This window comes from Pseudophryne corroboree, chromosome 4 (genome assembly GCF_028390025.1).
Source record: "Pseudophryne corroboree isolate aPseCor3 chromosome 4, aPseCor3.hap2, whole genome shotgun sequence".
NCBI classification, from domain to species: domain Eukaryota; kingdom Metazoa; phylum Chordata; class Amphibia; order Anura; family Myobatrachidae; genus Pseudophryne; species Pseudophryne corroboree.
The window spans coordinates 422,190,199-422,216,955 of NC_086447.1; the positions used below are offsets into that span (position 1 = coordinate 422,190,199).

Genomic DNA, 26,757 nt, shown 5'->3' on the forward strand with positions numbered 1-26,757 from the left:
GTCCATAATTGTATATACCACCTAACCGTGGTTTTTTTTTCTTTCTTTATACATACATACTAGTTACGAGTATACTATCTCTTTATCAACCAGTCTATATATTAGCAGCAGACACAGTACAGTGCGGTAGTTCACGGCTGTGGCTACCTCTGTGTCGGCACTCGGCAGCCCGTCCATAATTGTATATACCACCTAACCGTGGTTTTTTGTTCTTTCTTTATACATACATACTAGTTACGAGTATACTATCTCTTTATCAACCAGTCTATATTAGCAGCAGACACAGTACAGTGCGGTAATTCACGGCTGTGGCTACCTCTGTGTCGGCACTCGGCAGCCCGTCCATAATTGTATATACCACCTAACCGTGGTTTTTTTTTCTTTCTTTATACATACATACTAGTTACGAGTATACTATCTCTTTATCAACCAGTCTATATATTAGCAGCAGACACAGTACAGTGCGGTAGTTCACGGCTGTGGCTACCTCTGTGTCGGCACTCGGCAGCCCGTCCATAATTGTATATACCACCTAACCGTGGTTTTTTTTTCTTTTATACATACATACTAGTTACGAGTATACTATCTCTTTATCAACCAGTCTATATATTAGCAGCAGACACAGTACAGTGCGGTAGTTCACGGCTGTGGCTACCTCTGTGTCGGCACTCGGCAGCCCATCCATAATTGTATATACCACCTAACCGTGGTTTTTTTTTCTTTCTTTATACATACATACTAGTTACGAGTATACTATCTCTTTATCAACCAGTCTATATATTAGCAGCAGACACAGTACAGTGCGGTAGTTCACGGCTGTGGCTACCTCTGTGTCGGCACTCGGCAGGCAGTCCGTCCATAATTGTATACCACCTAACCGTGATTTTTTTTTCTTTCTTCTTTATACATACATAGTTACATAGACATCTCTTTATCAACCAGTCTATATTAGCAGCAGACACAGTACAGTACGGTAGTTCACGGCTGTGGCTACCTCTGTGTCTGCACTCGGCAGGCAGTCCATAATTGTATACTAGTATCCATCTCCATTGTTTACCTGAGGTGCCTTTTAGTTGTGCCTATTAAAATATGGAGAACAAAAATGTTGAGGTTCCAAAATTAGGGAAAGATCAAGATCCACTTCCACCTCGTGCTGAAGCTGCTGCCACTAGTCATGGCCGAGACGATGAAATGCCAGCAACGTCGTCTGCCAAGGCCGATGCCCAATGTCATAGTACAGAGCATGTCAAATCCAAAACACCAAATATCAGAAAAAAAAGGACTCCAAAACCTAAAATAAAATTGTCGGAGGAGAAGCGTAAACTTGCCAATATGCCATTTACGACACGGAGTGGCAAGGAACGGCTGAGGCCCTGGCCTATGTTCATGGCTAGTGGTTCAGCTTCACATGAGGATGGAAGCACTCAGCCTCTCGCTAGAAAAATGAAAAGACTCAAGCTGGCAAAAGCAGCACAGCAAAGAACTGTGCATTCTTCGAAATCCCAAATCCACAAGGAGAGTCCAATTGTGTCGGTTGCGATGCCTGACCTTCCCAACACTGGACGTGAAGAGCATGCGCCTTCCACCATTTGCACGCCCCCTGCAAGTGCTGGAAGGAGCACCCGCAGTCCAGTTCCTGATAGTCAGATTGAAGATGTCAGTGTTGAAGTACACCAGGATGAGGAGGATATGGGTGTTGCTGGCGCTGGGGAGGAAATTGACCAGGAGGATTCTGATGGTGAGGTGGTTTGTTTAAGTCAGGCACCCGGGGAGACACCTGTTGTCCGTGGGAGGAATATGGCCGTTGACATGCCAGGTGAAAATACCAAAAAAATCAGCTCTTCGGTGTGGAGGTATTTCACCAGAAATGCGGACAACAGGTGTCAAGCCGTGTGTTCCCTTTGTCAAGCTGTAATAAGTAGGGGTAAGGACGTTAACCACCTCGGAACATCCTCCCTTATACGTCACCTGCAGCGCATTCATAATAAGTCAGTGACAAGTTCAAAAACTTTGGGTGACAGCGGAAGCAGCCCACTGACCAGTAAATCCCTTCCTCTTGTAACCAAGCTCACGCAAACCACCCCACCAACTCCCTCAGTGTCAATTTCCTCCTTCCCCAGGAATGCCAATAGTCCTGCAGGCCATGTCACTGGCAATTCTGACGAGTCCTCTCCTGCCTGGGATTCCTCCGATGCATCCTTGCGTGTAACGCCTACTGCTGCTGGCGCTGCTGTTGTTGCCGCTGGGAGTCGATGGTCATCCCAGAGGGGAAGTCGTAAGCCCACTTGTACTACTTCCAGTAAGCAATTGACTGTTCAACAGTCCTTTGCGAGGAAGATGAAATATCACAGCAGTCATCCTACTGCAAAGCGGATAACTGAGGCCTTGGCATCCTGGGTGGTGAGAAACGTGGTTCCGGTATCCATCATTACTGCAGAGCCAACTAGAGACTTGTTGGAGGTACTGTGTCCCCGGTACCAAATACCATCTAGGTTCCATTTCTCTAGGCAGGCGATACCGAAAATGTACACAGACCTCAGAAAAAGAGTCACCAGTGTCCTAAAAAATGCAGCTGTACCCAATGTCCACTTAACCACGGACATGTGGACAAGTGGAGCAGGGCAGGGTCAGGACTATATGACTGTGACAGCCCACTGGGTAGATGTATGGACTCCCGCCGCAAGAACAGCAGCGGCGGCACCAGTAGCAGCATCTCGCAAACGCCAACTCTTTCCTAGGCAGGCTACGCTTTGTATCACCGGTTTCCAGAATACGCACACAGCTGAAAACCTCTTACGGCAACTGAGGAAGATCATCGCGGAATGGCTTACCCCAATTGGACTCTCCTGTGGATTTGTGGCATCGGACAACGCCAGCAATATTGTGTGTGCATTAAATATGGGCAAATTCCAGCACGTCCCATGTTTTGCACATACCTTGAATTTGGTGGTGCAGAATTTTTTAAAAAACGACAGGGGCGTGCAAGAGATGCTGTCGGTGGCCAGAAGAATTGCGGGACACTTTCGGCGTACAGGCACCACGTACAGAAGACTGGAGCACCACCAAAAACTACTGAACCTGCCCTGCCATCATCTGAAGCAAGAAGTGGTAACGAGGTGGAATTCAACCCTCTATATGCTTCAGAGGTTGGAGGAGCAGCAAAAGGCCATTCAAGCCTATACAATTGAGCACGATATAGTAGGTGGAATGCACCTGTCTCAAGCGCAGTGGAGAATGATTTCAACGTTGTGCAAGGTTCTGATGCCCTTTGAACTTGCCACACGTGAAGTCAGTTCAGACACTGCCAGCCTGAGTCAGGTCATTCCCCTCATCAGGCTTTTGCAGAAGAAGCTGGAGACATTGAAGGAGGAGCTAACACGGAGCGATTCCGCTAGGCATGTGGGACTTGTGGATGGAGCCCTTAATTCGCTTAACAAGGATTCACGGGTGGTCAATCTGTTGAAATCAGAGCACTACATTTTGGCCACCGTGCTCGATCCTAGATTTAAAGCCTACCTTGGATCTCTCTTTCCGGCAGACACAAGTCTGCTGGGGTTGAAAGACCTGCTGGTGACAAAATTGTCAAGTCAAGCGGAACGCGACCTGTCAACATCTCCTCCTTCACATTCTCCCGCAACTGGGGGTGCGAGGAAAAGGCTCAGAATTCCGAGCCCACCCGCTGGCGGTGATGCAGGGCAGTCTGGAGCGACTGCTGATGCTGACATCTGGTCCGGACTGAAGGACCTGACAATGATTACGGACATGTCGTCTACTGTCACTGCATATGATTCTCTCAACATTGATAGAATGGTGGAGGATTATATGAGTGACCGCATCCAAGTAGGCACGTCACACAGTCCGTACTTATACTGGCAGGAAAAAGAGGCAATTTGGAGGCCCTTGCACAAACTGGCTTTATTCTACCTAAGTTGCCCTCCCACAAGTGTGTACTCCGAAAGAGTGTTTAGTGCCGCCGCTCACCTTGTCAGCAATCGGCGTACGAGGTTACATCCAGAAAATGTGGAGAAGATGATGTTCATTAAAATGAATTATAATCAATTCCTCCGCGGAGACATTGACCAGCAGCAATTGCCTCCACAAAGTACACAGGGAGCTGAGATGGTGGATTCCAGTGGGGACGAATTGATAATCTGTGAGGAGGGGGATGTACACGGTGATATATCGGAGGGTGATGATGAGGTGGACATCTTGCCTCTGTAGAGCCAGTTTGTGCAAGGAGAGATTAATTGCTTCTTTTTTTGGGGGGGTCCAAACCAACCCGTCATATCAGTCACAGTCGTGTGGCAGACCCTGTCACTGAAATGATGGGTTGGTTAAAGTGTGCATGTCCTGTTTTGTTTATACAACATAAGGGTGGGTGGGAGGGCCCAAGGACAATTCCATCTTGCACCTCTTTTTTCTTTTCTTTTTCTTTGCATCGTGTGCTGATTGGGGAGGGTTTTTTGGAAGGGACATCCTGCGTGACACTGCAGTGCCACTCCTAAATGGGCCCGGTGTTTGTGTCGGCCACTAGGGTCGCTAATCTTACTCACACAGTCAGCTACCTCATTGCGCCTCTTTTTTTCTTTGCGTCATGTGCGGTTTGGGGAGGGTTTTTTGGAAGGGACATCCTGCGTGACACTGCAGTGCCACTCCTAGATGGGCCCGGTGTTTGTGTCGGCCACTAGGGTCGCTAATCTTACTCACACAGCTACCTCATTGCGCCTCTTTTTTTCTTTGCGTCATGTGCTGTTTGGGGAGGGTTTTTTGGAAGGGCCATCCTGCGTGACACTGCAGTGCCACTCCTAGATGGGCCCGGTGTTTGTGTCGGCCACTAGGGTCGCTAATCTTACTCACACAGCTACCTCATTGCGCCTCTTTTTTTCTTTGCGTCATGTGCTGTTTGGGGAGGGTTTTTTGGAAGGGACATCCTGCGTGACACTGCAGTGCCACTCCTAGATGGGCCCGGTGTTTGTGTCGGCCACTAGGGTCGCTTATCTTACTCACACAGCGACCTCGGTGCAAATTTTAGGACTAAAAATAATATTGTGAGGTGTGAGGTATTCAGAATAGACTGAAAATGAGTGTAAATTATGGTTTTTGAGGTTAATAATACTTTGGGATCAAAATGACCCCCAAATTCTATGATTTAAGCTGTTTTTTAGTGTTTTTTGAAAAAAACACCCGAATCCAAAACACACCCGAATCCGACAAAAAAAATTCGGTGAGGTTTTGCCAAAACGCGTTCGAACCCAAAACACGGCCGCGGAACCGAACCCAAAACCAAAACACAAAACCCGAAAAATTTCAGGTGCTCATCTCTAGTTTAAACAGTGTGATTAGAAGGCACCGGACTTTTGTTGATCTTTCTACTTCTTTACAGTGAGTGCCGGGTACAATCTTGCTACATATATATATATATATATATATAAAACATATAAAATGTTATCCCAATACTCAGCAAAAATGTGAAATTGGCCTCAGTGTCCTATATGTATATGATTCCTAATATGCCAGCTAGTGTGCGTACATAACGAATAGACATAAAGAAAGTATATTGTGCACAGTTACGAGATTTTGTGAATTTGTTTACAATATACTTATCACTTTAAAAGTCCATGAGTGTTGTCCGTTTTCACTGTATATGTATTATGATGCAATTCACCCCAGCCCACCTAGTGGCCACCTGCATCTGCCCCCCAGGAGCTGGTGGGAGTGGGGGTCTGCTGGTTAGAGATGCTAGGCTGAAGCTTTGCCTAGGGTGCAGAGAGACCTGCACTGACCCTGAGTACCTGGATTTAGTAGATTGGAAAGGTTTATAAACTATTTTCCTTTATTGGATGTACACTGCAATTTGTACCTTATTAAGGGCTAAGAGTCTGAACAAACTATTGATAGCATGGGGCGGAACTGCATTCTGTCAGTTCCATTTGGAGACGGAACCAGTTCCGCCTCCTCCAGCTCACCTAACCCATGGAGATGCCCGATGCCGCAGGGAGATGCCGGGTGCCTGCTGAGATTGTGTTGCCAGCCGGTGCTAGCTTCTTCCCCTCAGTGGCAGCCGGAGTCTGTGACTCTCAGTGACTTCCTATTGGAAGTCCTACCTGCCAGTCATTCGCAGGACAGGCAGTATCATTGGAAGGTGTTTCCTCCCTCCTGGAGTGCCAGACCAGGCTGTGATTAGCAGACAGCTGGCTTCCTGTAAGGAGCCACTCCGTGGCTGATCATCAGCCCAATCTGGCTTCTATGGGCTGCAGCCGATACAGTCTATAGAAGCCAGAAGTTTGCACATGCACACTCAAGCAGCCACTTGTGCAGGTCACGGCACCTGCCAGATCTATTGCACAGGTGCTGGGACCTGGCTGTTCAGGGACTGGCTCTCTCCCTCTCCAGTTTGGGCAGTGGCGGCCCCCTGCCTGAAAAAGGTAGGTGCTGCTGCTGTATATATCTCTATCTATCTATCTATCTATCTATCTATCTATCTATCTATCTATCCTTTTTCCATTTATCTTTGAGCTGCACTTTTGACACCGTATACATCTAAGCAACAAATAAAAAAAGTCAGTATAAATATAAATACTACATCCTATATGTTACAGGTTTTAAAGTTTGATATATATAAAAATGACAGTGGAGTATATAGAAGCAAAGTGTTGACTTACCTAAATCGTAAAACCTTTATTTCTTTAAACCCTGGAAGTTTTTCAAACACCTTTTGCATCTATTAAATAAATAAAAAGAAAACTATATCAAGATTTCAGCATCAGTCCAAACGAGAAACAGCCTGTAGTAAAAGTTTTATTGTTCTTCCATTTTCTTTAGTCATATGGACACAAACACACCATATTTTTTCAGACTTTTTCGATGTGTTGTCTAGTATCATATCTTATGTCAAACTGGTGGAATGTATTGTTTGTTTAGTCAATAAATAGAAGCTATACAGACAAGACAGTGCTGTATCTAGGCAATATATTTCTCAAAGTTGAACTTTAAAATGTCACTATGCATGGCATGAACACACTTCTATGTTGCACTTCTGAATTTTCTCCCTTTCATGAGTTACCATTCTTATAAAAAGCATACTGCATTTTATCATTCACTTCTATGGGTATAATGAAGTGAGAATATTTATATATAAAGTTCTTCATGTATATAGTAAAATCTATAGTTAAATGCAGGTGATTTGTAGAGGCTATATAGCTGTTTTACTATGAAATTTGCATAAGTAGTTTGCAACATTTTGCCTAGTGTAGAACTAATATGGGTGCAGGGGGTATGGCTGCAAGAGGGACTGTGAGGTGAGGGGTTTTCCACTCACTCTGAGGCACTTGCATTCCACCCAGGCACACACATTACTACCCAAGGTTCTCCTCTTTGTTATACCTTTCTTCAGAGGTAGAGCTGCGGCCCTGGAGGCTACATGGGCATCACCGGACACTTTAGTTTTCTTGTTAGACTTGGAGATACAATGTTACACCCTTGTAAACAACACATTTTTTTGATGGGGCCCACAATTATACAGTATGATAATGTTCTCTCTACTGCACATCATCTCAATTCTATTACTTCTGATGAAACCTCATTAAAAATAAAAAAATATTTCGCTAAAAACAAAACCCACTCAAATTCAACATTTGAGTGGGTTTGTAGTAGTTCTGAGTCTGGGATTGGGTTTCCCACCAGGCTTGGATCCAAAATGAGGCAATACATCTTCCCAGGTGTAGACTCTTGTGTGTTTTGGATTCTATAAAAGTCCCCCCTTTGTTGGCACCACTGTGACAGTGTCAGACAGACAGTGAAGGGCTGTAGGGTGCAGTACTACTGCAACACTACTGTAATAAGAATTACAACAACAACTGTGTCAGACAGACTGCGAAGGGCTGTGCAGTGCAGCATTACTGTGGCACTACTGTAGTAATAACAACAATAACAACTGCATCAGACAGACTGTGAAAAGCTGTAGGGTGCAACACTACTGTGGTACTACTGTAATAAAAAATAATAACTGTGTCAGACAATTTGTAAGGGGCAGTGGTGTGCAGTACTACTGTGGCATTACTGTAGTAATAAATAATAATAACTGTCAGACTGTGAAGGGTTGTGGGGTGCAGCACTGCTGAGACTGTCAGTGAAGGACTGTGAGCTGCATCACTGCTGTGCCTGTGTCAGTGAAGTGCTGTCGGCTAAAGCATTGTGAGAACCTGTTTATTAACAGTTTGGTTACAATTGGATCAACAGTAACAAACATAGAGGTAGGAACTGTTTTTTGTGTTCAGTGTGGGAAGCAGGTTAAAAAAATTTAAATAAATCTGTCACAAAATAGTGTTCAATAGGTGCCAGTGTATCAACATTGCTAGATGCGCTGTGAGTTGCAGAGCCTAAATTAAAATAAAATGTGTGTGTTGTTCAGGTTCATGTATTGTGTTCTAACATATTATAACGTTCATTAGGTGCCAGTGTACTACCATTACTAGAATCGCTGTGAGTCACAGTGTGTAAAAAAACAAATATGGATATGAATCAGTCAATAAAAAAATAGTAGGAGCAGCAACTCAGTACTAGAGCAGTGGCTGCTGCCAATGATGATTGATAGTACTTCATCTACTAAAGTTGGTCCAGGGGACACAAAGTTTAAAAAAGGGCATCTGAAATGAAAAATTTCACAATGTTAAAGAAAACATCACTTCTAAATGGGACAATACATGGAGCTATCAGGTGATTTGTTTATTGAAAAATATTTACACAGGACACGGGGGCATCCTCTGAGGTTAGAGGAGAGGAAATTTTTATACTCGGCAAAGGAAAGGGTTCTTCACAGCAAGGGCAATAAGGATATGGAATTCTCTGCCAGAGAAGGCTGTAATGGTGGACTCAGTCAATATGTTTAAAAATGGATTAGATCAATTTCTATCTAAAAAGTTATCCAAGGATATAGCATTTAAAATAATTATATTTTAGAAACAGCAGAAATTATAGTGTTAGATAAATTTAAAATATAACTCCATCCGGGTCATTACAGTTACACTATAGTTGCAAACAGAATAGTGTTCGATTTATACTACAGGTTGAACTCGATGGACAAACCTCATTAACTATATTAACTATGTTAATAAATAACGTAAAATTGCCTACATGCCAAACACCACATGCAGTGACAAGCAAAGACTAAGGCCATAGCCTGTGTTTGCGAGTGGTAGTCCTGCTAATGCTACTGCTGTTTCATTCACTAGAAGAATAAATATTGCAGAAGCTGGTACCAAACGCAGTCAGGCATCTTCTTCTGTAACCATGATGATGATGCAACACCTTCTCGCTAGTCTAGTCTAGTAGAAGTGTCACCTTTAAACAGACAAATTATTGCCCTACAAAAAAAGAAGAAAACTAATGCTGAAGAACAAACTGTTTGTTCACAAATCCCTTTGTAGACTCTAGGGGGTTCCACGTTATCAATGTGTAAGTCTAACATTTCTGATATTGTGAAGGTATCTGTACCATTTGTGAGGCCAAATTTAGTAGCGGTAAGGACATTAGCCATCTAGGCACCTCCTCTCTGTTATGTCATTTGAGGCAATTTATTTATTAAATCTGAAAAAGTCCAGTAAAAAAATAACAAGCAGTCCAGTAAAAGCTGAGAAAATAAAGTGCAGCATGCATTGGCGCTCATACCATAAGATGAATCCCTTATATTAAAAGCAGATAGACTGAACCATGAATTTAAAATAAATAAAGCGCATTTATTACATTGACAGACTGGTATACATATATAAACAATAAACAATAAAAGAATCCAAGGATGGAACCTGGAGACAGTGTCTAAGATAAAGTGACTGTGCAGATGGATGAACAAACAATCTCTCACCATAGGATGGCCCTGCGGTGGGCTAGCTTAGAATAAGCAATTTGTGGTCCAGAGCTGAATTAGCTAGGTACCACCGCACAGGGCTTAAATCAGCAAGTTGGTTGTTCCAGAGATGTCACTGCTCCAAGGTCCAAAGCAATCCTCTATCCAAATAACAACGCGTTTTGGTCGGTAAACTCCGACCTTTTTCAAGTTTTGGATAGATGTACTGAGTCCAAACAGCTATTTATACCCATGTACATGATTAACATCACTAACACCTGTGTTGGAAGGCGTAGCAAACTTTCCCGGCGCTTGTTGCCGGAAGTGAAGCGCTATGCGTTCCAGCGCCGGCAGGAAGTCCCGCCGCATGCGTTCCATTGCTTTGCCGGAATCATTCTTTCAGCCGTGATGTTCTTCAATATGCTGTATCTTTTGCATGCTCCTCACATGTGACAAGTGCCAAATACAAACTATGTATAATACATTATGTTGCTCAGATAATGACAAACGACGGATCCTCATAAAACAAGTCCTCGTCCGCCATCTTTGTTGAGGGAAAAGGACACCTTTTTCCATATTCTCGATGGGGTTGTTGTGAAATCTGCCCATATTTCTTCTTAATCTTATGTAACTTTCCCAGAGGAGGACCCACTCTGACCAAGCTTAGTGGTACTTAGTATTCCCACTAGTCCTTCCCTATTACCCGAGTGGAATCGCTCCTTACCGGTGAATTTTGGGCGGAATTTCATTGGAGGACAAATAGCAACATATGGATGCCCAGATATAGAAAGAAAGAAAAAGACATGATTAAAACACATATACTGATAAAAATGTGTAGTCCATTAATCTAAAAACCACTTTAATTCAAAGTCGGCATTGTGCCCATTAGGTTTTAAAGAGTTGAGGTCAAATATCCAACGCATCTCACTTTGTGCCAGACGTTTTTCAAGATCCCTATTTTTCCAATTGGATTTGACTTGTTGGATTCCCAAGTATCTAATGATATTCCCTTCACATTTCTTGTGCACCTTATTAAAGTGCTCCGAGAACGGGTGACTAGGCCCTTGCGGATATTGTAGACGTGTTCCGCCATTCTGGTTTTTAAGGGCCTAGATGTTTTTCCCACATATACTAGCCCACACCTGCACTCAAGAAAGTATATGACATTTCTTGAGTTGCAGGTAATGAAATCCCTGATTTTATATTTTTTCCCATTGACTGTAAAGTCTGTAGTTTTTCGTGGGAGATCTTTTTTGTAAGTAGTCCGACACATTAAACAGGCCCCACACCTGTGGAAACCTTGGTTGCATGTCCTAGCCAAGGTCTTATCTGGTAAACTACTCTTAACCAAATGGTCCTTCAGGGACTTAGCTTTTTTGTAAATAAATGTGGGTTTGTTGGGAATGATTTTTCCAATGACAGGGTCATCTTGCAAAATTCTCCAGTTCTGTTTGAAAATCCGCTCAATTCTCTTATGATATGCCCCATATTTGGTGACAAAAGCCCATTCATAAGGATTCCCACTCGTTTCCATGGGGGCTTTTTCTAATAACAATGCCTTTCTGTCTGCATTTATCACTTGTTCTTCTGCTTTTCCTAGAAGGGACTCGGGGTACCCTTTTTCCCGAAAGCGATTTCCCATCTCTTTTAGTTGAACTTCCAATATTTTTGGATCTGTACAGTTCCTTTTAAGGCGTTTATATTGCCCGGCTGGAATATTTTCCAGCCACTTATGATGGTGCTCGCTGTCTATATTAATGTAGGCATTTGAGTCTGTCGGTTTTCGATGAGTTTGTGTACAGATGGAGTTCCCCTCAATATAAATTTTTAGATCTAAAAAGACCAACTCTTTTTTGCTCTGAGAAAAAGTTAGGTGAATGTTAAAATTTGTTTTGATTTAACAATTCTAAAAAAGGGGGCAAACTTTCGTCAGTTCCCCTCCAAATGAAAAAAATGTCATCTATAAATCTCCACCATGACACCAGGTTCGCCCCCAGTGCTCTGGCGGTGTCCAGTTATCATTTCCCAGTATGCCATAAACAAGTTGGCATAACTAGGGGTGAACCTGGTGCCCATGGCAGTGCCCCTGATCTGAAGATAATAGACGCCATCAAAGTAAAAATAGTTGTTAGTGAGGATAAAATCAATGGATTCTATAATGAATGACCGTACCTCCTCTTTATATTCACTTTTTTGTAGGAAAAACTCTATGGCCTTTTTCCCCTCACTCCAATTAATAATGGTGTATAGAGTGCTAACATCTGCAATCACCATAGTGCATTCGTCAGTCCAGGATATTTCCTCCAGCTTTTGAGAAAGCTGGAGGAAATATCCTGGACTGACGAATGCACTATGGTGAGTGCAGATGTGCAGATGTTAGCACTCTATACACCATTATTAATTGGAGTGAGGGGAAAAAGGCCATAGAGTTTTTCCTACAAAAAGTGAATATAAAGAGGAGGTACGGTCATTCATTATAGAATCCATTGATTTTATCCTCACTAACAACTATTTTTACTTTGATGGCGTCTATTATCTTCAGATCAGGGGCACCGCCATGGGCACCAGGTTCGCCCCTAGTTATGCCAACTTGTTTATGGCATACTGGGAAATGATAACTGTGGACACCGCAAGAGCACTGGGGGCGAACCTGGTGTCATGGTGGAGATTTATAGATGACATTTTTTTCATTTGGAGGGGAACTGACGAACGTTTGCCCCCTTTTTTAGAATTGTTAAATCAAAACAATTTTAACATTCACCTAACTTTTTCTCAGAGCAAAAAAGAGTTGGTCTTTTTAGATCTAAAAATTTATATTGAGGGGAACTCCATCTGTACACAAACTCATCGAAAACCGACAGACTCAAATGCCTACATTAATATAGACAGCGAGCACCATCATAAGTGGCTGGAAAATATTCCAGCCGGGCAATATAAACGCCTTAAAAGGAACTGTACAGATCCAAAAATATTGGAAGTTCAACTAAAAGAGATGGGAAATCGCTTTCGGGGAAAAGGGTACCCTGAGTCCCTTCTAGGATAAGCAGAAGAACAAGTGATAAATACAGACAGAAAGGCATTGTTATTAGAAAAAACCCCATGGAAACGAGTGGGAATCCTTATGAATGGGCTTTTGTCACCAAATATGGGGCATATCATAAGAGAATTGAGCGGATTTTCAAACAGAACTGGAGAATTTTGCAAGATGACCCTGTCATTGGAAAAATCATTCCCAACAAACCCACGTTTATTTACAAAAAAGCTAAGTCCCTGAAGGACCATTTGGTTAAGAGTAGTTTACCAGATAAGACCTTGGCTAGGACATGCAACCAAGGTTTCCACAGGTGTGGGGCCTGTTTAATGTGTCGGACTACTTACAAAAAAGATCTCCCATGAAAAACTACAGACTTTACAGTCAATGGGAAAAAATATAAAATCAGGGATTTCATTACCTGCAACTCAAGAAATGTCATATACTTTCTTGAGTGCAGGTGTGGGCTAGTATATGTGGGAAAAACATCTAGGCCCTTAAAAACCAGAATGGCGGAACACGTCTACAATATCCGCAAGGGCCTAGATAGTCTCCCGTTCTCGGAGCACTTTAATAAGGTGCACAAGAAATGTGAAGGGAATATCATTAGATACTTGGGAATCCAACAAGTCAAATCCAATTGGAAAAATAGGGATCTTGAAAAACGTCTGCCGCAAAGTGAGATGCGTTGGATATTTGACCTCAACTCTTTAAAACCTAATGGGCACAATGCCGACTTTGAATTAAAGTGGTTTTTAGAATAATGGACTACACATTTTTATCAGTATATGTGTTTTAATCATGTCTTTTTCTTTCTTTCTATATCTGGGCATCCATATGTTGCTATTTGTCCTCCAATGAAATTCCGCCCAAAATTCACCGGTAAGGAGCGATTCCACTCGGGTAATAGGGAAGGACTAGTGGGAATACTAAGTACCACTAAGCTTGGTCAGAGTGGGTCCTCCTCTGGGAAAGTTACATAAGATTAAGAAGAAATATGGGCAGATTTCACAACAACCCCGTCGAGAATATGGAAAAAGGTGTCCTTTTCCCTCAACAAAGATGGCGGACGAGGACTTGTTTTATGAGGATCCGTCGTTTGTCATTATCTGAGCAACATAATGTATTATACATAGTTTGTATTTGGCACTTGTCACATGTGAGGAGCATACAAAAGATACAGCATATTGAAGAACATCACGGCTGAAAGAATGATTCCGGCAAAGCAATGGAACGCATGCGGCGGGACTTCCTGCCGGCGCTGGAACGCATAGCGCTTCACTTCCGGCAACAAGCGCCGGGAAAGTTTGCTACGCCTTCCAACACAGGTGTTAGTGATGTTAATCATGTACATGGGTATAAATAGCTGTTTGGACTCAGTACATCTATCCAAAACTTGAAAAAGGTCGGAGTTTACCGACCGAAACGCGTTGTTATTTGGATAGAGGATTGCTTTGGACCTTGGAGCAGTGACATCTCTGGAACAACCAACTTGCTGATTTAAGCCCTGTGCGGTGGTGCAGAGCTAATTCAGCTCTGGACCACAAATTGCTTATTCTAAGCTAGCCCACCGCAGGGCCATCCTATGGTGAGAGATTGTTTGTTCATCCATCTGCACAGTCACTTTATCTTAGACACTGTCTCCAGGTTCCATCCTTGGATTCTTTTATTGTTTATTGTTTATATATGTATACCAGTCTGTCCATGTAATAAATGCACTTTATTTATTTTAAATTCATGGTTCAGTCTATCTGCTTTTAATATAAGGGATTCATCTTATGGTATGAGCGCCAATGCATGCTGCACTTTATTTTCCCTACTTTGAATTTTTTGGGATTTATGTGTTTGTCCCGCTTGGTGAAGTAGCAGGGCTGCTCAGTCCATTTTACTGCGCATATATTGTTGGTGTACATCCTTCCTTTTGTAGTCCAGTAAAAGCTACCAATAGTTTGGACCTGCACGTGCAATCTCTGCTGCCAACACCCTCATCATCAACCTCCTCATTAATGTTAAAGTCCTTCAAAAAATAGTTTTTTGGGCCCAAACAAACCCAACACTTCAGCCACAAAAGGGGCAATTCCCTATCGCTGACATACTTGGTTTGTTAAACTGTGCATATCCTTTTTAAATTAATTTACAACATAAGGGTGAGTGGACTCTCTGGTGCACATCATAAATGCAATGCAGGGGTGTGTTACATAACTAGGAGGGTTGGGGGAGGGGGACAGTTTTTGCCAGCAGGTCACCATCTGAATATATGTTAGTGTAATATATAATCTCAACAGTGCAAGTATTTATTTTCTTGGCTTCTTTTTCAACCCCTGTCAGGAAAACTTGTCTATTAACATTATATTCTTGTATGCCCTTTTCTCTTCTGAAGAGCTGCAAAACAGATTATTGTGATTTTAAATGTATTTAACTTGCTAAATTAATCAATGTAATTTATCAATTTCAATCAATCAATCAATCAATCAATCAATGTTTTACCTGCCTGCCACTGCATACTCAACCTCTAATCCCTGTACTGCCCTGTGACCTCTTCTTTTGAAAATATTATTTCCATGGGGTCATGTAGTTTTTTAAACTGCCACCCTGTCTGCCACTACTGTGTCACAATGTTTCATAGATTAACTATAGTGTTAAAGTAACTGCTGTGTGTTTGTGCAGTTTCTCTGTTGCTTCTTTTAGCCAGCCATCCTTTGGCCTATTATGGTGAACATTATTGTGAGCTGTGAGGTGGCCAAAATTGACTGGAAATTACTAGAAATGAATATTATAGAGCAGTGATTTCCAAACTTTTTTGAATCACAGCACCCTAGAATATCAGAATTTTTTTCACGGCACCCCTAGGCCAAAAATTTCTTATTGAGAAATTTAGAAAGAAATATTACATTAAGTAGATCGCTTTTATATGTCATCCTTAGGGTCAGTTGTGTGGTGAGGGACAAGATTTGCTTCTGTTTGGCCACATATTTTATGACTGGCAGCCACCAGCACTGGTTTTGCCTATTATATTGACCATGAATAATTTGAATTGGTCCTGGACCACCAACCCATTGCACCCCTGCAAGTGTCCCGAGGCACCCCAGGGAGCCACGGCACACAGTTTGGGAAGCTCTGTTATAGAGGTTGCTAATACTGTAGGAGCAAAAACAGGCCCACGGTGTATGATATTAGCTGTTTATAGCAATTTAGTTTAAAAAAAAAATCCAGTTCCAAAACCAAAACATGTGAGGGTGATTTTTTCCTAAACCAGAAAACAAAGCAAAAACACTGAGGGCACTTTTGCCAAAACCAACATCATAAACAAAACACGGGGGTCGGCGCACATCTCTACTTTCAAGTGGAACTGAACACTGAAAATAACTTTTATATGTAACATGCAACAAATATTACATTTCTATACATGGAGTGGTTATACTTAACTACAGTATGTCCTGGGGAAGCAATAAAATCTCCCATTTAACATTTCTAATAATTGTCATCGACAGCTGCAAGTTGCATTAGGGATAATCACGCTTGGCATGATGTTGTCAACACAACCTTGAGTAATATCAGTTATATTGTGTCTGTATTAAATGGTGTTAGAAGAATTTCCTAGGTCTAAGCCTTTATGTAAAATATATTTCAAGCTGTGATAATAATATACCATGTTACATGAAAATAGGTAATGTTGAGTATTTTCACATACTGTACAAGATGATATAAAAAAGCACTTCATGTTGTGACCATGTTTAAATATAGCTATTAGAGAGCTTTCAACAGAGCACCTATGATCATTTCTGTTTGGACTTGATATTTACAAGCAACTGTATTGCCAAAGGTTTCTTCCCTTCTGAAAAGTTCTATTTTGTGCAAACTATATTTACATCACAAAAATATTTTCTTGATAACGCCTACCTTTCTATCACATGCTGTTTCTAATAAACTGATTAAGACACTATGGGGTATATTCAATTGGTGTCGAAAATCCCTTATTTTGTCGAAAAACTGTGCTTTTTCAACAAAAAACCCATGTCGAATTGGATTCGACAATTCAATACAGCTCCTTTCGACAAAAAACCTGTTGGATCCGTTTCGACTTTTTACTTTTCTACAGTCAAATGTCTGTAATGTTAAAAAGCCGGCATTTCAACAAAAGTATATTCAATTGAAGATTGTCGAATCGGTATCAGTGCTTTTCGACATTGCTTTCGACAATTTCATTGGTGTTAGATGACAAGAAATTTTAAATACTTACTTTTTTTGTGTTTTTTTTTATTTCAAATAGCATTTTTATTTATATTTGAAGTAATTATCTACTTGGTTTTTGTATTTGTGAACCACATTATTATATTTTTATTTTTCCCCAGAATATTTTTTCCTGTACTGGGCCGAGGGAAGAAATGTACCCATGAGTCCACAGTTTTACCCAGGTTACACTTCTCCAAAGCCACTCCTATGTTTGAGACTTCAGGGAGAAGAGCAGCCATTACAGTCAGCTCTCTTGTGGAATTTTTTTTTTAGGGCAATCTGCGTTTTTAACATATATATAATATTTTTTGACACTGACTACAATAATGGAGCCTTTTTCTGACCAAATTGTGATGTTCATGCTGGTGGCAAGTGTGGAGGATAAACAGGCTCTTGAACATCAGGATCGTGTTCAGCAAATGTCTGCATTGGGTGAGTCAGTGCGTGCATCATTTCCACGTCCACGCCAGTATTGCACTAGGAGTGTACTGGAGGATCTCTCCGAGTTCGAGGTGTTACAAAATGATCGCTTATCAGCTCATGAAATATATACACTGTACGATCTGTTAGAGCCAGACATGGATCCTCGGGCATGGACAAATCACGCAGTCAGTGGTTTCCAGAAACTTCTGGCTACATTAAATTTTTTGGCGTCAGGCACATTCCAGCCTACTTTGGCTCAAACGTGCATTTTTTCACAGCCGACACTGTTGCGCTGTATAACCCAGGTTCTTAAGGCGTTCCGCAAATTAAAGACCAAGTTCATCAGATTTCCAGATACGGACAGCGGATGTCGTGAGGTCAAATTAGGCTTTTACAATGAATTTAAATTCCCCAATGTTCTGGGCGCGACTGACTGTACGCATGTACAATTCAGACTGCCACGGAATTCAGAAGAATGCTTTCGGAACCGAAAACGCTTCCATTCCATGAATGTTCAGGTGGTCTGTGATGCCGATATAAAGTTTACCAACCTTTTTGTGGGATTTCCTGGGTCATCTCATGACTCCTTAAACCTAAGCCAGTCATCGCTGTTTCAGGATTTTGAGACAGGAAAAATGCCGGATGGCTGGCTGTTAGGTAAGATTTTTTTTTAATATTACCCACCATTTTTCTTTTTTTCATAGGCGATGCGGGTTATCCCAACAAACCTTGGCTCTTGACGCCATTGTCTAATCTTGTAGGTGAAGCCCAAGAATGGTACCAAGAGACATACATTACATCGTGGGGAGTAATTGAACATGCCTTCTGTGTACTTAAAAGCCGGTTTTGAAGTTTAGACTCTTCCAGTGGTGCTCTTTTATACTCACCAGTGAAGGTTTGCAGCATAGTAAATGCATGTTGTATTCTACACAACATTTGTGTCGCAAACCGTTTGCCGGTGACTATTCGTCGCAGGGCTTTCCGCAACAGGAACCGTTCTTCTGCTCCACCTGTGGGTATGGATGAAGGAGATGAAGCTAAAAGTAATTTGATCCAGACTTATTTTTCCTCGACCTGTGAGTATACTTGTAATATTTGTATTTTCATGTAAAATCAGTGTGTCATATTTTTAAATTAATATGTGTCTTTTTTTTTAAAGAATTGTCCTGTTGATGTCCAGTTCACAGTTTTATACCCAAGTTGTGTGTCTGTTGATGGGTTGTCGTTGTTCATTTGCCAGTTATGTTTGTTTATCACTTTTTGGATTCCTGTTCCTGTTGATGGCCTACTTGTGATGTGGACCTCCCTCAGGTTTCATGGAGTAGCCCTCCCAAAGATAAAAGTACCTCCACCAAGGCCAAAATACCCTCTCCAGTGTAAAGTGATGCTACAGTACCCTCTCTACCATGATGGCCTACTTGTGATGTGGACCTCCCCCACCGCCATGTTACAAAGAGAACCTTCAGCTGAGATGCAGGGACCCAACCTCCCTCTTATCGGTGTAACCTGTGTGTTTCTGCAATGTTGCTGGTACCTGCTGGTCTTCTTTTTCAGGAGGGATGACAAGCTTTCAAGTACCTTGAAATTAATCCTTTTTCTCTTCCACATGTTTCAAGGAGTAACCCTCCCAAGGCCAAAGTACCCTCTCCGGTGTAAAGTGATACTATAGTACCCCCCTCTACTATGGACAGCCTACTTGTGATGTGGACCTACCACCGCCCTGTTACAAAGAGACCCTTCAGGTGAGATGTATTGGGTTACACCTCTTGTCGGTGTAACCTGTGTGTTTGTGCAATCTTGCTAGTACCTGCTGTTCTTCTTTTTCAGGATGGATGACACGCTTTCAAATACCTAGAACTTAATCCTTTTTGTCTTCCGCAGGTTTCATGGAGTAGCCCTCCCAAGGCCAAAGTATCCTCTCCGGTGTAAAGTGACGCTAAAGTCCCCCCTCAACCATGATGGCCTACTTGTGATGTGTACCTCCCCCACCACCATGTTACAAAGAGACCCTTCAGGTGAGATGTATTGGGCCAACCTCCCTCTTGTCGGTGTAACCTGTGTGTTTGTGCAATCTTGCTAGTACCTGCTGTTCTTCTTTTTCAGGATGGATGACACGCTTTCAAATACCTAGAACTTAATCCTTTTTGTCTTCCGCTGGTTTCACGGAGTAGCCCTCCCAAGGCCAAAGTATCCTCTCCGGTGTAAAGTGATGCTAAAGTCCCCCCTCAACCATGACAGCCTACTTATGATGTGGACCTCCCCCACCACCATGTCACAAAGAGACCCTTCAGGTGAGATGTATTGGGCCAACCTCCCTCTTGTCGGTGTAACCTGTGTATTTGTGTAATGTTGCTGGTACCTGCTATTCTTCTTTTTCAGGATCGATGACATGCTTTCAAATACCTAGAACTTAATCCTTTTTGTCTTCCGCAGGTTTCACGGAGTAGCCCTCCCAAAGATAAAAGTACCCTTTCCGGTGTAAAGTGATGCTAAAGTACCCCCCTCTACCATGGACGGCCTACCTCTATACCTTCAATACCCCCGCATCCCTTAAATGCGCTATTGTAAATTACATTTACTATATTTTAAAGAAAAAACAGAAATCTTCTAAATTAAAAATTTTATTGAAGTAAATTACAGACTTTGATTTCGTATTGTTCAGAAAAAAAAATTGTAATAAATAAAAAAGAAGTGTTTGTTCTTCTTCACACATTTCTTGTTCTTCTGTAGATATCTGAAAAAAAAAAATAGAAAATCAGACTTAAGTAAAGTGCACTGTAATGATGTCACATTTCAGATTCCTTTTCCAAGAAAATTTGTGGAACCACACAGTCCAGCAGTGGGTTTTGTAGGACTGTGTGGTTCCCCAAGGGCAGGCAGGCCAAAGTGGAAGAGTGGTAGTGTCAGTACTCAGCACTTTGCCACACCTGCACTTGTGGAACCACACAGTCCAGCAATGGGTTTTGCAGGACTGTGTGGTTCCCCAAGGGCAGGCAGGCCAAAGTTGAAGAGTGGTGGTGTCAGTACTCAGCACTTTGCCACGCCTGCACTTGTAGAACCACACAGTCCAGCAATGGGTTTTGCTGGAAAGTGTGGTTCCCCAAGGGCAGGCAGGCCAAAGTGGAAGAGTGGTGGTGTCAGTACTCAGCACTTTGCCACGCCTGCACTTGTGGAACCACAGTCCAGCAATGGGTTTTGCAAGACTGCGTGGTTCCCCAAGGGCAGGCAGCCCAAAGTTGAAGAGTGGTGGTGTCAGTACTTAGTACTTTGCCATGCCTGCACTTGTGGAACCACACAGTCCAGCAATGGGTTTTGCAAGACAGTGTGGTTCCCCAAGGGCAGGCCGGCCAAAGTGGAAGACTGGTGGTGTCAGTACTCAGTACATTGCCACGCCTGCACTTGTGGAACCACACAGTCCAGCAATGGGTTTTGCTGGACTGTGTGGTTCCCCAAGGGCAATGCGGGACAAGGTTTGTGTAAGTGTGTGTATAGTGAAACATGGCATTACTCACCTTTGTAAGCACAACATGAACAACACTGTCCACGCCTCTTTGTCAACCATCCCTATGAAGAAGAATGTAAAAAAATACTAGTGAATGCTCAAGAAATACAAAAGTGAATACTTAATTTACAAAACTTTAACCTAAAAGGTGTATTTGTATAAAAAAATAAAAAAATGTGGTATCAGATTATTGCTCTTTGGCCCATCATATATGTAACCATAAGGAGCTTTCATCAGTTCACGCATGTATGTCTAGCTTCTTGGTAGTACCCGGTCTGGGGTGGGGGGGGGAAGAATACATATTTGTTGTATTGTTTTAATTGAATAAAACAAACTAATGGGAGGGAGAAAAGGGGAAGCAGGAAAATTAACATTTGAAATAATGAAAAAATACGACCGCGCTATCGTGTGTGGTGGCTGTCCTGATCCTCTTCCTCCTGTTGTGGCGACAGATTCCTTGGCAGCTGTTGAGTGTAATGTACTGGCCTTGGTGGCCACGCTGGTGTAGATGTTGAGGCCGGTGTTGGTGGTGGAGGCATCTGGTAGATGGGGTATATCCCTGTATAGCCTTGGTACTGCTGTGACTGTCCATACCAGGATTGTGGTGGAGCAAGGGCAGGAGGCGTCAGTGTGGCTTGTGGTGGCGGATGTGGTGGTTGACCAGCATGTTGATGAGCTGGCTCTGGGAGTTTGTTGTAGATCATCTGGAGCGTTGTTGCGATGATCTGTTGGTTGGCTACGGAATGTTGCTGGCTCTCCGACATGTTCTGAATGCTGTGTGACTGGTATGCCATGTTGTCCACCAGCCAGTTGATGGATGTGACCAGAACGTGAAGGATGTCCATAGTCTCCCTGTGATCTGCCTGCCTGGTCTTTCACATTTCTGCCATGCTGTCGGCCATAGCCTTTTGCATTTCAACCATACTGGTGGCCATCTTCTCAATGGCCTCCAGTCTGGTGTCGACGACATCCTGAAAACTCTCCTGGTGGGCCTGCATCTCTGTTGCCAGGGTGTTAACCCTCTGAATCCTTGAGGGATCCTGCTTTTGCTGAATGTCTGCCACCAATTGCATTTGTGCAGCTGCAAAGAAAAGTAGAAATAAATTAGAAGACGCATTCCTACATATGTTTTAAGGTTCACAAACTTTTACATTTTTTAAAAACAGTTTGTTTTATCTAATTACTTACACAGGGATGTAGAAACTGTGGGCTGCTGCACTTCCACCTCATCGTCCAACTCTTCCTATAACAGATCCGGCCTGAAGTAGGGACCAATCCCTGACGCAAATCCGCTGCTGGTCCGTGGCACCTCTGTTTGCAAAAGTACACACAAAAACATAAGTTAGTAAACAATAGAAAATGGTGACGAAAAAAAACATGGATTCATATATGAACCTTCTGCATCCTGTGGTGCCGCTGCTCCAGGAGCTTCTCTGGGCCTCAAATCTGGAGACTTTTCTTGGGTATGGCTGGATACGTCGGCACAGCTGTCATCAAATCCTAGAAATGTCTCCTCGGTTAACCCTATCGACTCAAACAGGTCAGGTGATGGGTCCACAAGGGTGATGTCTGCTTGAGGCTCTTGGGTCACAGTCTCGGAGCTCCTGGAGGATTGATCATGAGCTGGGGATGCCCTGCGTGCAGGTGATGTACTGCGTACTTTTGAAGTTGGGCGCACAGGTGCTAGTCTGGGTGCTGATGATGTCCGGTGTGCAGGTGATGGTCTGCGCGCTGGTGATGGTCTGCGCACAAGTGATGGTCTGCGCGCTGGTGATGTCTGGTGCACTGGTGATGTCTGGCGCACTGGTGATGTCCCTGGACATCCTTATTGTAAAAAGGAATTACCCAAAAAATTCAACCAAACACCCCAAAAATAAAACAGAGCCGCACACCCCACATTACATAATTCTTAAAATAGAAAAAAAGCACTAAAACCACCCCAGCACCCCAACATGTCACGCTGCTAGTACACCATTGCTCAAGCATGACCAAACACATTAGCACATTAAAAAAACACGAAAAACCATGCCCAAACAACCAAAAGGCCAGTAAATGCACCCCAACATGTCATGCTGCTGGTACACCATTGCTCAAGCATGACCAAACACATTAGCACATTAAAAAAAATGAAAAACCACATCCAAACAACACAAAAGGCCAGTAAATGCACCCCAACATGTCATGCTGCTGGTACACCAGTGCTCAAGCATGACCAAGCACATTAGCACATAAAAAAACATGAAAAACCACACCCAAACAACACAAAAGGCCAGTAAATGCACCCCAACATGTCATGCTGCTAGTACACCATTGCTCAAGCATGACCAAACACATTAGCACATTAAAAAACATGAAAAACCACGCCCCAAACAACCCAAAAGGCCAGTAAATGCACCCCAACATGTCATGCTGCTGGTACACCAGTGCTTAAAAGCATGAGCAAACACATTAGCACATAAAAAAACATGAAAAACCATGCCCAAACAACCCAAAAGGCCAGTAAATGCACTCCAACATGTCATGCTGCTAGTACACCATTGCTCAAGCATGACCAAACACATTAGCACATTAAAAAAACATGAAAAACCACGCTTAAACAACCCGAAAGGCCAGTATACGCACCCCAACATAACATGCTGCTAGTACACCATTGCTCAAGCATGACTAAACACATTAGCACATTGAAAAAAACATGAAAAACCACGCACAAACAACCCAAAAGGCCAGTTAATGCACACAGACATGTCATGCTGCTGGTACACTAGTGCTCAAGCATGACCAAACACATTAGCATATTAAAAAAACACGAAAAACCATGCCCAAACAACCCAAAAGGCCAGTAAATGCACCACAACTTGTCATGCTGCTAGTACACCATTGCTCAAGCATGACAAAACACATTAGCACATTTAAAAAAAAACATGAAAACCATGCCCAAACAACCCAAAAGACCAGTAAATGCACCCTAACATGTCATGCTGCTAGTACACTATTGCTTAAGCATGACCAAAAACATTAGCACATAATAAAAAACCATGAAAAACCACACCCAACAACCCAAAAGGCCAGTAAATGCTCCCCAACATGTCATGCTGCTAGTACACCGTTGCTCAAGCATGACCAAACACATTAGTACATAAAAAAACATGAAAAACCATGCTCAAACAACCAAAAAGGCCAGTAAATGCACCCCTGCACCCCAACATGTCATGCTGCTAGTACACTAGTGCTGAAGCATGACCAGAAACACATTTTAGCACATTAAAAAAACATGAAAAACCATCCCCAAACACAAAACTCCACTAAAATCATGCAGCAATAAAAGCAGAACCTTAAAAATACACACCTGTTCACATATACATACAAGGTTAACAGGAAGGTTTGGTTTGGTTCCGCACAGGAAAAATATTATAGTGAAGAACATAGATTTATACAAGAATTGTAAAAACCTGTTCAAATAACCAACAGTATTACGCTTAGAGATCCTTAAGGAAGGTATCTAATAATTATTGTAGGTTGGTGGTGCTCCCAGAGTCAGTAATAATTAGATAAGGAGGAGAAAAAAGAAAGACTCTGTGTTGGGGCACACTTGAAAATTTATGAATTTATTAAAACTTAACTTTTAATATTAATGTCACATAAAAAGAAGAAGATAGTTTGATACAAAAAAATGTTCAAGTACACAAAGTATACAAATGACAGTCTACACAGAAATATTGAAAAGTATAAAGTGTAACAAAATAAATGGTAGATTAATGATTCAAAAATTAATTAGCAGAAATCGTTAACAAAAATCAGGATAAACCTGATGGAAAATTAAGAGCACCTATGGTGAAAAATTTTTTTTGTAAAGAAAAAAACAATTATATGCCTAAATAAGTCAAGATAAATAATAAAAGGTGAGATCACTGTGGTAATGATTATAGGTTGTTAGTGATCTATTAACCTATATGATCTAGAAAGAAGGCATGAGAAAAGGTATAATAATAATATAAACCATAATTGGAATACCAATTGGTTAATGGTGGTCCCCTTAGTAGAAGCTATGTTTGCTACACAAAAGATCCTAATGTAAGAAGACGTTTGTACAAATTTTGAAAACAAATGACATTGAGGAAGAAAACAAAAACAAAAATTGCCAATAGAGAGTATTTAGTAATCAGTGATTGTCAGGAGGATAATCGCAGAGTGGGTACAGGCTTTCAGAGTTGGGAAGTTGCTCTAACACTTCTGCTGTTTGTGATCATAGGTTGAATTTTTACTGCACCTGATATTCCCAAGAGGTCACCCAGCTTGGTACTGATCAGGCTTGTCAGCGCTTAGCTTCCAAGATCAGATGAGGTTGGGCGTTTACCGCTGAAATATGGCAGTAATGGCAACACTGGGATACAAATGAGAGAGTGTAATGGAGAATGAGCAACAAGGGTACTTCTGCTGTCCAGTTAGTAGCGCAGGTTCTCTGTTACTGTAGGCATTGCAGAGAGTGGTCTCGCATCTGGATGAGAGAGTACAGAAATGTATAGAAAGGATAAGTAGAAAATAGGGAGGGGACCCCACCTTCTGCTGTCCACTGTCTTATATAATTTGTAGTGTACAGTGGATGAGAGAGGAAGGTTAGTCTCACCTATTGAAAAGATAAAGGGTTGAAGATAAAGTGGTGTGATCACCAACAATCAGTGTGTGACAGGCTAATATGCTGAGTCAGAAGACCAATATCTTAAATAAAGCCTGAGGTGTGCTGCCATGGATAGCAACCATAATTTATAAAGAAATAAACTTGTAACTGGATGGTACAAGGTCCAGCTAACCAAAAAAAGGCTGAAAACATATGCATTAGGTAGGGGAAAGAAAAGGGAAGTCATAGATCAATTTTAGAAAAAATTCAATCACAATTGTGGATCAAGTAAGCAAACAAAGAGAAGAAAAAATAGCAATATATAAGTCAAATGACTATTGAGTAATATAAAGAGTCCCAAATAGGCACATACAATACCAGGGGATACCATTTAGTGATCTGAACTAGGGAAAGTTCAGCATCACTGAGCACAGACGGACCGTTTCACCAGGGTGACTTGACACAGTGAACAAGCCACCCTGGTGAAACGGTCCGTCTGTGCTCAGTGATGCTGAACTTTCCCTAGTTCAGATCACTAAATGGTATCCCCTGGTATTGTATGTGCCTATTTGGGACTCTTTATATTACTCAATAGTCATTTGACTTATATATTGCTATTTTTTCTTCTCTTTGTTTGCTTACTTGATCCACAATTGTGATTGAATTTTTTCTAAAATTGATCTATGACTTCCCTTTTCTTTCCCCTACCTAATGCATATGTTTTCAGCCTTTTTTTGGTTAGCTGGACCTTGTACCATCCAGTTACAAGTTTATTTCTTTGTAAATTATGGTTGCTATCCATTGCAGCACACCTCAGGCTCTATTTAAGATATTTGTCTTCTGACTCAGCATATTAGCCTGTCACACACTGATTGTTGGTAATCACACCACTTTATCTTCAACCCTTTATCTTTTCAATAGGTGAGACTAACCTTCCTCTCTCTCATCCACTGTCCGCTACAAATTATATAAGACAGTGGACAGCAGAAGGTGGGGTCCCCTCCCTATTTTCTACTTATCCTTTCTATACATTTCTGTACTCTCTCATCCAGATGCGAGACCACTCTCTGCAATGCCTACAGTAACATAGAACCTGCGCTACTAACTGGACA

At 42.1% G+C, this 26,757-nt stretch overlaps 1 protein-coding gene and 1 pseudogene across 1 annotated transcript in view; both read right to left on the minus strand.

Annotated features, from left to right (window-relative positions):
- Positions 1-26,757, minus strand: part of IMPG1 (interphotoreceptor matrix proteoglycan 1) — a 511,490-nt gene that overhangs the window by 289,590 nt on the left and 195,143 nt on the right. Inside the window, exon 8 of the mRNA XM_063916848.1 lies at positions 6,663-6,721. Coding sequence (XP_063772918.1) covers positions 6,663-6,721 — 59 coding nt within the window. The remainder of the gene's footprint in view (positions 1-6,662; positions 6,722-26,757) is intronic.
- On the minus strand, positions 25,286-25,405 carry LOC134913140 (5S ribosomal RNA; annotated as a pseudogene).